Below are 13,140 nucleotides of genomic sequence, written 5' to 3'. Positions count from 1 at the left end.
TTTTTCAAAAACACTAACAAGCTCTCGGTTTCATTTAGAGGAAAGATATTCTTTTTTAAGGAGGTATGATGGAATGTAGCCTACAATGCTTCTTAATCGCCTAGAATCATCATCTTGAAGGAAGGCCTACTTCATGATGTTGATATTGAGTGAAGGTGTTGAGGATTCATCCCAATATCTTGTTTAAATTTTGGATAGCACTGACACAAAAGAGTGCTACAAAGGAAAAAGGGTTGAAAACCCTAATCCAACCCTAAAGGGGTTTGCATATATTCATTCTTTTCAACTACTCTAGTGTACAATTAGTCATTTGTGGCATGATTTTTAGATTTGATCTATCTTCTCATCTCCACTCTCCTCCCCTTTATACTTGTTCGAAATTCATGGGTTTGTACATTTTCATTCTTTCACCCTAATATAGTGTATAGTTAACCATTTGTGATGTGCCCTCTCTCCTCATCTCCACTCTTCTCTCCCTCTTCATACTTGCTTAGAAACTATGTGCTCAAAATTCTAATGGTTCTTGCTTGTTCTATGTGTCTCTGCTTCATTTTCTATGTCCATCTCTTAGTGGGGTATTCCGTAGTCTTGTAAAAATTGTAACTCCTTGTTTGCTTCCTTTGTGACTTTGAACATCTTAAAATATTGATCCTCGTGTAGAATTTGAAAGATAACCAATTCCCTCTCTATCATTATTTTACCTTTGTATGCAAAGGTGCTGACTCCCTGACCCAAGCAACAGGTAATCAAGCGCCTTGATTAACCCAACGAGCAGCCAAGCACCAAGCGACGAGATTTGGGCGGTCACTAGGATGCCAAGTAGATGGTCCAATAGGAGTCAGCAATCTAGAAAGGTTTCCGAGTAGGAATTAGGAAGGCGATTGACAAAACCACCTGCTAGGAGGGAACATGTGAATTATAAGTAATGAATGGTTGCAAGGACCTTCCTTGCTCCATTGTTTGTGTGAGTGACAAGTGAGTGGTCCTATTGCTAGAGAGAATGCTCCATCTTGAGCCAAGGCATGTGTGTGTTTGTGTAGCCCCCGACTGTTTGTATTGGTTTTAGTAAATATTTACATATTACATATGAATACATCATGGCACATCACCTTTTATTTGGATTAAAATTTGAAACTTCATGGTTAATTTTTATTCATGCCTCAAGTAGAATTAGCATCAATTAATCAAATTGAACCCACAAGTTAGTCTAGAGACCTCATGCCACAAAATCTAATCTATTGATAATTATCGTTCTAGGTCACTTTAATTGTATCGTTACTCTAACAACAAGTGTCTTACCCAATCTAGTCTATCCTAATTTGCCCTTAGCTATTTTTGGAAGTCCCATATCCTTACCATTTTGACATCCAAATCAAACCATGTTTTCACCCACTAAAATTACACGTTAGCCACATCATTTGAAGGACATTTTAGCCATTTTTTGGCATTTTAATTCATGGTGGTTATGCAATTTTCAGCACTCTATTTCTAGCAAATCATGCCATATCCTAGTCTAAGCTATCCTCATTGATGCCTTTAGAATTAAAAATGTCACACTTTGAAAAATCATTTTCTTCTACTTTTATCATATTTTACAAAAGAGAAAAACTTATAATTGTTTTTTATTTTATTTCTAATAGTTATTGCTATATCTTAATCTACTTTTATTACTTTTGTGAAATGGAATTTTTTACATCTCAATTTTTTAGTAAAAGGCACATATCAATTTTTTAGATGAAGAACATGGAAGAATTCCATTTCTATGTTTGGATTCGAGAAACTATATGGGCATCATATTCACATAGGATAAATATACTCAAAAAAAATTTAGCAATTCCATCTAAATGATTGCAAGCCACTCCCATCTCTTGTGGAATGCAACATCAAATTGCCAACTCATGGCAATCCTCTTGCTATATGTCCTCGTCAATGTGGATAGCTTATTGGAAACTTGATCTATTTGATTGTCATCACACAAGGGAAAATATCTCTTAGATGGCGTTCTTAGTCAATCCATGCAGAATCCAAAAAGGGTCATGTCCTTGTAGATAAAAGAGTCTCAGATACGTGAAAGGTACTCGAGATTATGGAATAGTTTATGATAAGTTTAGAGTTTCAACCTTTAATGGATACACCAATGCTGATGGGCACACCAATGGATATAACTTTAGCCTTAAATTAGCAGCTTTCTCTTAGCAAAGTAGTAAAACCACCAACAATGGCCTTATGATCAACCTCATTCTACCATGACGGCATAACTAGAGATTCAAAGTGTTGGATAAGGAGGGGTATGTGCATAATGGCCATCAACATGAGTTAACCAAATGGGAATAATTTGATTATATGATAGACTCAAAAGCTTGATAAGAAGCAGTTGTTTCAACCATCTACCCTAGGATCAATTCACACTACAATATTATTTTCAATGTATTTACTAAATCTTGTTTCATGATTATTGCCAAAGTTTTGCATCCGACTCCTTAAAAATAAAAAATCATGCTACCCTTGATACTTGTGAATCAGAATCAGGTCCTCAATAATCTAGTGTATTGTTTTATCGTCCTCCTTTCATTTTTCTCATGTCATTCTAATCATGATGGCATTATTGTAGGTGACACTACATCCATGTACATAACATGGTTTCTTCATTGTGATTTTAGGGTCTCTAATGTGAAATGGTCTCAAATATCAACCGATGACATTGCATGTGAAGTAGAATAATTTTATGTAAAATTGAAATTCTTTGGGAGAGTTCTCTTTTCCAACAATATGAACTAGAGGCACAGGGTGCAGATTGCACCAATTTACAAAAAGCATTGAACTGGGCGACTACCATCCAAGATCATTAACAATATGCCAAGAGCCTCGTATATACCACTTTGCTTGCCATCTTTCTCCCTCTTGCTTTTCTTGACTCGTCTACTATAACGATCATCGAATGAGAGGAGGGATCACTACAAAATCCAGCAACTTCCATATTCAGATTTAGCAAGCCCGCTTTGCATGCCAAAGCAAAGCACATATATGTGCATTACCACTATTTGAGAAAGAGTCCTCAGTGAAAAACAAACCTTGTTCATTCTCTAACACAAGAATAGGTAGCAGATATCTTCAAAAGGCCACATTGTCTCCATACCTTTGATAATAGCTTGGGATTTTCTAACTCCCAACTAGAGAGGGGAAAGTGAAATTTAAGTTGGATTTAATGTACAAACTTTCATTGAATAGTCTTTGTGTGCTCAAGCACATACTATTTTGATATTTTCCAATTGTTTATTTTTCAATTTCATGACTAAAAAATCCACAAAGATATCTTGTAAATACATCCTCTACTTATCTAAATTGGGTGTTAGGAATAGTGCAAATTGCAGTATTCCAAAGAATTCGAGAGAAGATTATAAAGGACAGGGAAAAACCATAGACCTAGGGGGTGATGTTGTCCATAGTCTTCTTCTTCTTCATTATAATGTAGTGTACAATTAGTATGTACTCCTCCAATCTATCACACTTCTCCAACAATCTCTACTACATCAAGTATCCATAAGGTTGGCCATGCATAAGATTGGCAATGAAAGTGAGGAGCAACCGAAGCATGTGAAATGGACCATTAGAATTGCAAGCATGACTACCTCCTACCTACAGTTATTAACTTGAAGGGTACATTGATGTCTTTACAAGGTCTTGCAAGGACTTAAAAGAAGTCCCATATTAAATCATTGAGCAATGCGTTAGTTTGTACCCTAATTCGAACCCAGTGATTAAACGGTCATATCAAATGTTTCCCAACCACCACAAGGCGGCACATAATAATATTGACAAAATTAAGTTGGCTTTATTAATTTAAGTGTTAGTGTTATTTGTGCCTAAAGGGGAGGCTTGAATCTAAATGCACATTCTTTTAGCATTAAGGTGTGCTCCTCATTGGGGTAACACTGTCTCTATAGAATCTCTGCAAATGGCATGGCTATAATTCTCACACAAAGACCAATAAGTCCTTAGGGTGCAGTCGGTAATATAAAAGGTGATGCTATGTTGACATTGCTACTTCACTTACATAATTCCTTCACCAAGCATAGTCATAACAAATGTTCAACATCTCTCCTTTGTTGATCTAAACATGAATCAAGTAAGGCCACCTATACTTCATCAATGCATTGGGATTTTATCTTCCGTATTCGTCCAAATGCTAGTGGATTGCCAATTTGGTGTATTGGGCCCCCGATTAGCCCAATGTGCCATAGTACACAAGGTGGAACATTCACTTACTTTGCACTCAATGGTGCAAGTGGGACTAAAGCACCAGAAAGACAAAAGATCTTGCAATGTTGTATTCCATGACCAAGTATCAATACCACCTCTTGGGCACAAGTTCATTATCATCTTAGATCATCATGCCCTCAAAATAAACCCTCACTTAGCAAGGCCCACCCCTTTCCTAACCTCCTCAAGGAAAATAATGCCTCCTTTCACCCCACCATCACCATGACCTTCCACTAGTTGCTCTCAAATTGATCCACCCTTATTTTCGACCTACCATGCAACTAGTAAATTGGAGCTTCCAAAGTTGGTGCAAAGTTTTGTCGACTCAACAAAGTTTGATGACTCCGATAGCTTTACTGAATTTAAAAAGCCCCAATGTCTCATTGACTATGGCACCAAGCGCCCTCAAAATAAACCCTCACCTGGCGGAAGGCCCACCCCTTTCCTAACCTCCTCGAGGAAAATAATGCCTCCTTTCATCCCACCATCACCATGACCTTCGACTAATTGCTCTCAAATTGATCCACCCTTATTTTCGACCTACCAATGCAACTAGTAGTTTGGAGCTTCCAAAGTTGGTGCAAAGTTTTATCGACTCAACAAAGTTTGATGACTCTGATAGCTTTACTGAATTTAAAAAGCCCCAATGTCTCATTGACTATGGCACCAAGCCAAACATTGTCAACATAAGTCTACACACAATACCACCCTTTGGGCATCACTTCCTTTTGGCAACAAGTATTAAACATTCATGCGAAAAATATGCAAAAGCATCAACTCCTCCAAAACACATGTGCCATATTGCAAAAATGTATCAAAAGAGGACCAATCTAACCAAGATACACTCTTTGAGAGATCAAGGCCTAGCCCATTAGAGCTGGACTCGATGAAAAAGGTCTTCCAAGACCCCACTACTGACATACCTTAGCACCCACTCCGAAAGTACTAACCATATCTTCTAGCTCAAGAACCCAACTTGCAAGATGATATCTACCAAAGTTGCACCATGGCCGATGCGTATCATTTTAGCGAGTGGTGAAGCAAGTTAATTCCCTTAGCTTGCACTATACCCACTAATGTGATGGAAGTGCAAATCCTTGCCCATCACATTTTTAAAACATATGAACCATGGCAATAGCAACATACCAACAAACACGAAGGTTCAATAGACCCAAGTCCAAGCTCACCACTATTGTTGCATAGGATATGGGGTTGCAATCCTCTTGGTGGTAAAGATCCCACATACTCGATGGGGTTAGGCATGCAACCACAAAACAATCCTCTGTACATGCCAATGCATCTTGAAGGTGGTCTAAGAAGTTTTCAACCAAAAAAAAAAACACAGATGTAAAATTAACTTCCAATCACCAAGATAAATTAACTTCCAGTCACCAAGATGAAGAGATCATCACAGATTTTACAAAAATCCCCAACCCTACCATCTTGGCCACTAGTCAATTTATTCGACTATCCTCCAAGAAGCAGTCCTGGGGAGAACGAGATCATGCAATAAAGTAGTCTTCAACTTGAATAAGGTCTCAATCTTAGGCAAATAGTCTAATTGTGTACTGCTGCAGTTTCCAATCTCTTTGCAGACAGATTCTCACTTTTAGAGACATGTTCATGACCAGATTTTGGACACAATTCACTCTTTTTTCCACATTGGCCATGACATCCTTGCTTGTGCTACTGGCATTCACTAAATGGAAGACAGTAACCTCCTCAACTAGTCCAAGACAATACAAGGGATCGGATCTAAATCATGAAGGGAAGCAAGTTAACAACACAGTACTTAGTTAAATATTTGTCTTTTGAATTATCGCAACGACTTCCACTAATAGGGGTAGGTTACAATTAAGCCTTCCACTAATATGGGTAGGTTACAATTAAGCCACTAGATCACATTGGTCTACGTGAGCAATAAGACTGAGGATTAAACCTGTATAAAAGCCAACTTGAGAGGCTCTTATTCATTATGCAATTTAATGTAACTCAGCTAGTAATCGAGCATGACGCATGACATTTTGGAAGACCCCACTCTCCTTGACCCTCTCCTTTGAAGTTACCTTCCTTCTCCCTTGACACTCTCCCACCTTCCTCTCACTCTCAAAACTTCTTGCCTTCTCAAACAAGGCCAAAAGATTGTGCAGGAGTGGCAGCCCTCTAGACTGTGGCTTAGCTTGGAATGCCTCCATCCTGATCTTGGCCATCTTGCATGCAACCCACCATCATCTAGATTCCTTGAGTTGCCTTGGCTATTCACTTCAAAGTTGAGCTTTGACCTCGTTTGCTTCTTTGCTGATATCATAGCTGCTCAATCCCATTTCCCGGCTCGAATTCTTCTTTCTCCATCAGTAAATGGATCCCTGGTCTTGTCAATACTCTTGCCATTGCTACCGCTTTGGGGGAATGTTTAGCTGGATACTACTAGCTCCTTTCCAAGTTTGAAGTCTTTGGGTGAAGTTTGGCATCTTTTCCTGCGTTCTTCTTCAAGAAATTCAACAAATCACTACCCTACTTAAGTGCTTTTCCATCTAAGACCTTTCTTTGTTACTAAGTAGCCTTTCCTAATAGCATACTCAGTTCAGCACAGATATGTTGAGGTAAGTGCAACCACTACCCTACCAGAGAGGATACAAAGACTCAGGGAACTTACCCATTAATGAAAGCAAAGACTATCCCTCAACTGGCAGAATACGAGTTCACTGAAAGCAACAGTGGTTTTGTGTAATGACGTTTACATCAGTCGTTTTATCTGTATTGTGGTATTTGCTTAGATATATCCACAATATATGTTTTGTACTGAGATGTTCAATCTTTACAAAGGATAAACAAGAACAAGAGCTGATTTAAGCTAGTTCCCCTGTATAGAAGGCTCACTCAGTTCCAATCATTAGGATGAGCCTTTCGAAACTGGTTATTTTAACGCAAATGACATTTTTCAATGAATACACTATTTCTGCAGAACGCAAAATGCAATAAAATGTTAGGATGGTGTGCTGCATTCTAGGCTCCAGGACTAATAATTCATAAATCTAAGTTACATACCTCTTAACTGTGACAGCAACGATTTACATTGATGCAATTCACATGAAGCAACAACTCCCCACCTAACAAATTGAACCGAACTACAGCTTAAGAAGAGCAGCCAGCAATGAGATAGCACTCTTTGTATGAAGGATAATTCAACTCTCGACTTGCTTTTCTATACAGCCAGACAATAGCACAAAACTGACAATACTATCACACGGGCGTCAAGTATTAGGCTCCAGCAGCTTGGTAGATACTAATTCTACAGGAAAAATCTCTTAGCCAATGCTATAAAAGCTGGCCCTGACAAAAAAAGACAACTCTTCCCTGCCCCAATGTAAAAAACGAAAAAGAAAGCTGATGACAGTCCGAATCTGAGGCCCCTATATGGAACTTGCCTTTGAGAAGGCCAGACGAATGGTTGATCCTTGGAAGAGGCTTGCATGCTTGCATACGAGGGCTTCAGTTGCTTGCTCTTCACTCTCAAATTGGACCAAAGCTTGCTTTTTCCCATTAGCCTCAAAGACTTTAGCATCGATAACCTGGCCATGTGGAGCAAGATGTGCAGTAATCTTTGCATCAGTGGCATCAGCTGGAAGGCTGGAGACATGTACCATCTTCGTTGGAGCACAGCAATGACGGTAGTTCTTTGCAATGTTGCGATTGAAGCGATTCAAGTTTGAAGTGGAATAATCGTGTGTATCAGGTGAGGGGTTGATCTGAGGATGCTTTGAGTAGTTGACTTCCATTCGCTTTCCAAACAGCATTGCACCCTATACATTTCAACTTTTCCAAGGTCAATATGCTTTTACATCTCTCTTAAAACAAGATCATGGCAGACCAGCATGACAAAAAAAAGCAGACATTAACCTTCAAATAGTTTAAGGCAAGTTCAGCCTGGAGTCCATCACCCATCTGCACAAGTGCATGGTCCGGCTTGTTGTGGAGAAACTTCACCCGCACAATGTTCCCATAATTGGAAAAGAGGTTGAATAACTTATCTGCATCTACTTGCTGCATCAGAATGCCAAAAAATTTACTCAGAAGATTGTCTAATCATTTAGATTGATCATGCAGGAACCAGTAATGCCACGTCCCACACCTCAGAGCTCAGATTGGAGACAAGAAGTGTTGTCCTTTCATTGGTACCAGTAATACCAAGCGGAAGAGACCCCCCAAAAGCAGCTGCTGCAGTTGAGCCACCACCAAGAGGCATCTAAACATGACGCAAACAACCATTCAACAACTTTGTCAGAACCCATTTACCTCTTAGTTATCCACACAGAGATCAGGAATCATAAAATCCAAACTTACCTGAAAAGAATTTAAGCCTAGAGAAGGCGGACCACCAACCTGTTGATATCCCACTGAAGAAAATCCAACAGAAATATCAAGGGCAGGTAGATCAGATAGACTCTCCATTGGACAGAATGCTTGCTTAAGGCAAGAAGTAAAGCTTGCCGAGAAATTCATACCTGACCTCCCACCTCCTGATGGCATTCCATATATGTTTCCATTTTCCCCAAAAAGCGACTGCCATAAACAATACAACCCCGTTACACAAGAATACAATAAGATATTTGCTTAGACAAATGATGCCAATCCCATTTCACTTGAAACGAAATGCAAGCTCAACTATTACCATCGTATTTGATTGGGCACCAGAACGACTAGTTTGTTCAGGTGGCAATGCGGGGTTTGTGTAGTCCCTGCCACTTCAAGAATCCACTGTTATCATGCAAGTTCTAACACGGAGATCATGCAGTCCACAAGATAAAGGACTCTAACTTCTCTACCTGGTGCGCTCATTGTTGAAATGGACCTGCAATTCGGACAGGCTGAGACAAAAACCAAGGCGGTTAATTAGTGCAAGCACAACATCAATGCCAACACAGACAGGATACGTTATATTTCATAACAGAGCATAACCAAACAATTTGTCTAAAGACAGTCATCCTATTCAATCAGGCACTCAACAGTAAATAACACTGTCTTACTTTGAAAACTGGATATCTAAAGTACAGCAACCATCATAGATGTTCCGACCCTGCAGAGTACCGAAGGAGAAAGAAACTGTTGAGAAACTGGTAACCGCCTTGGAAAAAGAATTGATACTTTCCAAGTGCACATAAGTAGAGAGATACCTGCAAAGCGTTTCTTGCTTGCAGAGCACTCTGCTGTGAGGAAAATTGTAACAAAGCTTGCAGCCCTGCCATTGAGCATCGCAATCTTAGTTGATACTCAAAATAACCCTTAAAAGTACAAATTTACAGATGTTGATTATTTCACCAAAATGACTCCGGTCACGAAGAGCAAGTAGTCTCAAGCAGGCACAGCTACGAGCAACACCTATTCAAGTCACAATGGCCATATGCAACACCTCAAGCGAGATAAAGAGACCATGACTCTCAAAAGAGATAGGTAAAACATTTGAATGAAGTGAGCAGAAAGGTGAATATCTAAGAAAACCAGCATAAGGAGCAGATGAAGAAACCTGACTGTTGTAATTGTCCTACAAGTACATTAATCTACAGAGAAGACAAAAGAATAAAGAGAGGCTAACCAGCTGACTTCTGGAAAGTGACGATCTTCTCGACAAAGCCGTAAGGGGAAAACACTTGATGCAGCACATCCACTGTAATGGGATACAGCGGATTGTGGATGGTAATTAAAAGGATTCGATTGGGCTGAGAATCCTGAGGAAGTCCACAATAGAACATGCAAAAAGAGCCAGGGAAAGGGATGAAGAAACCGAGGACAGAAGTGAGAGAAAGATAGGAAGGAAAGGAGCAGATAAAGAAGAAACGAGTGATCTACAGAATAGGACAGTTACACACATAGCAAGAGGAAGAAACCTGCTCAGGTTGTTTCCGAAGCTGCCCTGACGGGTCCGAAGTGATGAGCTCTTGATGCGAGGAGAACTGCATATACACATTCCTCCCTCTGAAATAGTCATCAGTCAGTCAGGAGCAAAATGACGTAATAACCATGAGTAATGCGTGTCCCAGGAAATTGGCAAGCCAATGTACCTTATACTGGGCTGCACGTTGGAATAGTAGTGCATGACACTTATAGCGGAGGCAAGGTCTTGCATCTGCAACAAAGCCTATATCCAAAAAGGCAAGAGCAATCAGCTTCAATTCAGAAGACGTTGACACAAAAGGTACCAATGTCTGCGTCTGTCATCTTAACTTACCTGATTCTTTGCCCGAAGCATAACTAATTTGGACACCTTTCCGAAAGGCCGTACGAGGAGCCCAAGATCGTCCTGGACACGTAACAGGTATTAGGCTAAATGGTCGATCAGGATCGAAGTTGCGCCGAGCCCTAAGATCCATGGAGGCAACTTAAACAACGAAAAGTCTAGAATGAAATACCTCAGAGATCTCGGAACCGACGTTGCGGAGGTGAAGAACTTTCGAAGGGTCCGTCATATCGTCACGCAAAACCAGTAAAAACGCGCAGCAGCTGGGTCTGTGATTGGCATTCACAGAAAAGCTCAGGGACAACAGAATAGTGGACAATGAAGCGTTAGCAACATCCGAAACAAAGAACCCAAAGAGGGAGGCGCACTACAGCTGCAGTTACAACGCTTTAACTGGGACTGAAGGAGCGATAGCGAAACAATCTTTTGGTGAAAAACCAAAGAAACAAGAAGATACCGGAAATCAATCAATCTTTCCAAGAAAAACTAAGCGTAAACGAAATATGCAACGACGAGGAATTGGAGAAAAGCTACTTGGAAAAATCAAGAAGAAGCAAACAGGGAAGAGAAAGAGAGAGAGAGAGAGCAGGAAATACCTTGGGAGAAGAGGAGGAATTTTTGTGGGAAGCTGAGGAGAGGCAAGGGCAATAATGAAGTGGGCAGCTGAGTGTTTGTTAAGAGAAAGAGAAAAACAAGAAGAAGAGAAAGAGAGAGAGAGAGAGAGAGAGAGAAGAGAGAAAAGAGAAGAAGAGAGAAGAAGGGGGAAGTTTCAAACGTTTGTAGTGTCTGTATGTACATATATTGGATGTAGCCTCTCAGGATAACCCTTCTTCCTTCTTTTAAGTTTACACACTTGCCTCACGGCTCCTACTCCATCCACACCTATTACAATTAGGGTTTGGCTTTATATTTTGCTCACATCCATCAAGCATGTGATAGCACCGGCAGTCCACGTGTTGGTTGACGATTATGTTTTTCCACCACCGGAATTCTTCTCTCAATTTTGCAAAATCTGTAAAATCCTAGGCAATTTCATTATACTTTAGCTTTAAAATCTGCAAATTCTTCAGAACAGCCTTCAAAATTTTGAAATCCCCCGTTCTGCACTTTGTTGAGAAAAATGCTCTCCATGAACACTCAATGGGACTCTCTTATCGTGATAGAGCAGCATGCGTGCTCACTTATGCGAATACGGGGAAACATCATCTGTATATTAGATTTAGGGTTTGGGTATTATATCGCTCACATACATGAAGCCTCTCAAAGCATGTGCTTTCAATGGGACTCTCAAATCCCAACAGAGCAACATGCATGCTCACTTATGCCAATACTTGGAAACATCATCCGTGTAATAATCCTCAGCATTTTCTTTTCAAGGTGCATAGGCTTAAAAACCCTTGATTGACATCAATTAGAGCTTCAAGCCATCACTTTCCAAAGTCAAGAAAACAACTAAACAAGGGTTTTGATCAAAAGCTCCCTAGGAATCTAACGTGCCATTACTAATTAATTTTTTAATATTGGAGGGGCATTGATATAAGAATTTCAAATCAAATTCTAAATATATTTGGATCGACTTTCATGAGCAAGTGGGTTGACACTAGACTGAGAAAAGGTTTTCATAGAATGTTGTTTGAAATCTACAAACATTTTCATAGGTTCTGCAAGAGATTGCACAATTGACGGCTGTGGTCACATCTGCTTCTATACCTCCCAAGGAGGATACACATCCAAATGAAGGACTAAAGTGCAATCTCAACTTTGTAATGAATGGTGCAATAGGATTGGATGACCTTTTGATGGCCCCCCACTCTCCTTTCCATACCTTACTCTTGTTTGTCAACACCCTTACCCTTTCCATTCTTCATCTCATGATTTGTTACTTAACCTTCCTTTAGGTCCCTGCTACTTTACTAACCTCCTCAACAAAACTAGTGTCTATTCTCACCACACCATGACCCTTCTTCCACGATTCAATCTCTTCACTCGTCCTAACCTTATTTTTTGACTTGCCCATGGGGTGCACCGGTTAGTTTCATACTTCCTAAATTGGTGCCAAGTTTTGCCAACTTCAACAAATTCTAATGACTTTGATAGCTATATTGGAATTACAAAAGCTTCAAGGTCTCATTGACCGTCATGCCAACCCAAACATCATTGAAATATGTCTTAGGTGGCTAGAATATTGAGGGTGGGAAGAGGCCAAAAATACAAGGTTGTACTTGGACACAATTTCGAACACGTAGTACCACCCTAGGACCATCGCTTTTTGGCATCTAGTATACACATTCATGCAAAAAAATGCAATACAAGGATCAACTCTTTTGAAATACGGCATGTGGAGCTAGATAATAAGTATACTTGCTACTTTTCTTAGGCTTCTTGTAGATGATTTTGTGTTTCCTTGACCATATGAATACACTCGGTGCCAAAATCCTTGAGCATTGTTTTGTCTTGTAGTGCATTGTCCTCTTTGAGATCTCTTTGAGATGCATTGTATGGAGAAGTCCTTGAAAGGATGATACCTTGTCTGAGTGTGGGTAGAGAAGAGCTTGTGTAGTGGTGGCACATTGTGTGAGCATTTAGAGAAATTGCTCTTCTATGTCATTCACTTGGTTTGTCTCCTAAAGATCGAGTGGTATGGT

The 13,140-nt window shown here is 39.9% G+C and overlaps 1 protein-coding gene across 1 annotated transcript; it reads right to left on the bottom strand.

Moving 5' to 3' along the window:
- Window positions 1-7,235: 7,235 nt before the first annotated feature.
- LOC147897215 (polypyrimidine tract-binding protein homolog 3-like) lies at window positions 7,236-11,314 on the bottom strand. Its single transcript, XM_087381408.1, has 15 exons — window positions 11,092-11,314; window positions 10,668-10,764; window positions 10,487-10,558; window positions 10,320-10,396; window positions 10,146-10,233; window positions 9,854-9,986; window positions 9,435-9,499; window positions 9,288-9,337; window positions 9,087-9,128; window positions 8,933-8,999; window positions 8,766-8,823; window positions 8,605-8,657; window positions 8,393-8,506; window positions 8,161-8,304; window positions 7,236-8,063 (listed from the first exon to the last, which is right to left on the bottom strand). The coding sequence occupies exons 2-15, from the start codon at window positions 10,722-10,724 to the stop codon at window positions 7,674-7,676; spliced, it is 1,410 nt and encodes a 469-aa protein (XP_087237534.1). The 5' UTR covers window positions 10,725-10,764; window positions 11,092-11,314; the 3' UTR covers window positions 7,236-7,673.
- Between the last annotated feature and the right edge of the window lie 1,826 nt (window positions 11,315-13,140).

The sequence above is a fragment of the Dipteris shenzhenensis genome, chromosome 11, assembly GCF_047967505.1.
Source record: "Dipteris shenzhenensis isolate YYH24624 ecotype China chromosome 11, Dip_SZ_1.0, whole genome shotgun sequence".
NCBI classification, from domain to species: Eukaryota; Viridiplantae; Streptophyta; class Polypodiopsida; order Gleicheniales; family Dipteridaceae; genus Dipteris; species Dipteris shenzhenensis.
Note: the sequence above shows the minus strand (reverse complement) of the source record. Positions and strands in the feature narration are given on the sequence as shown.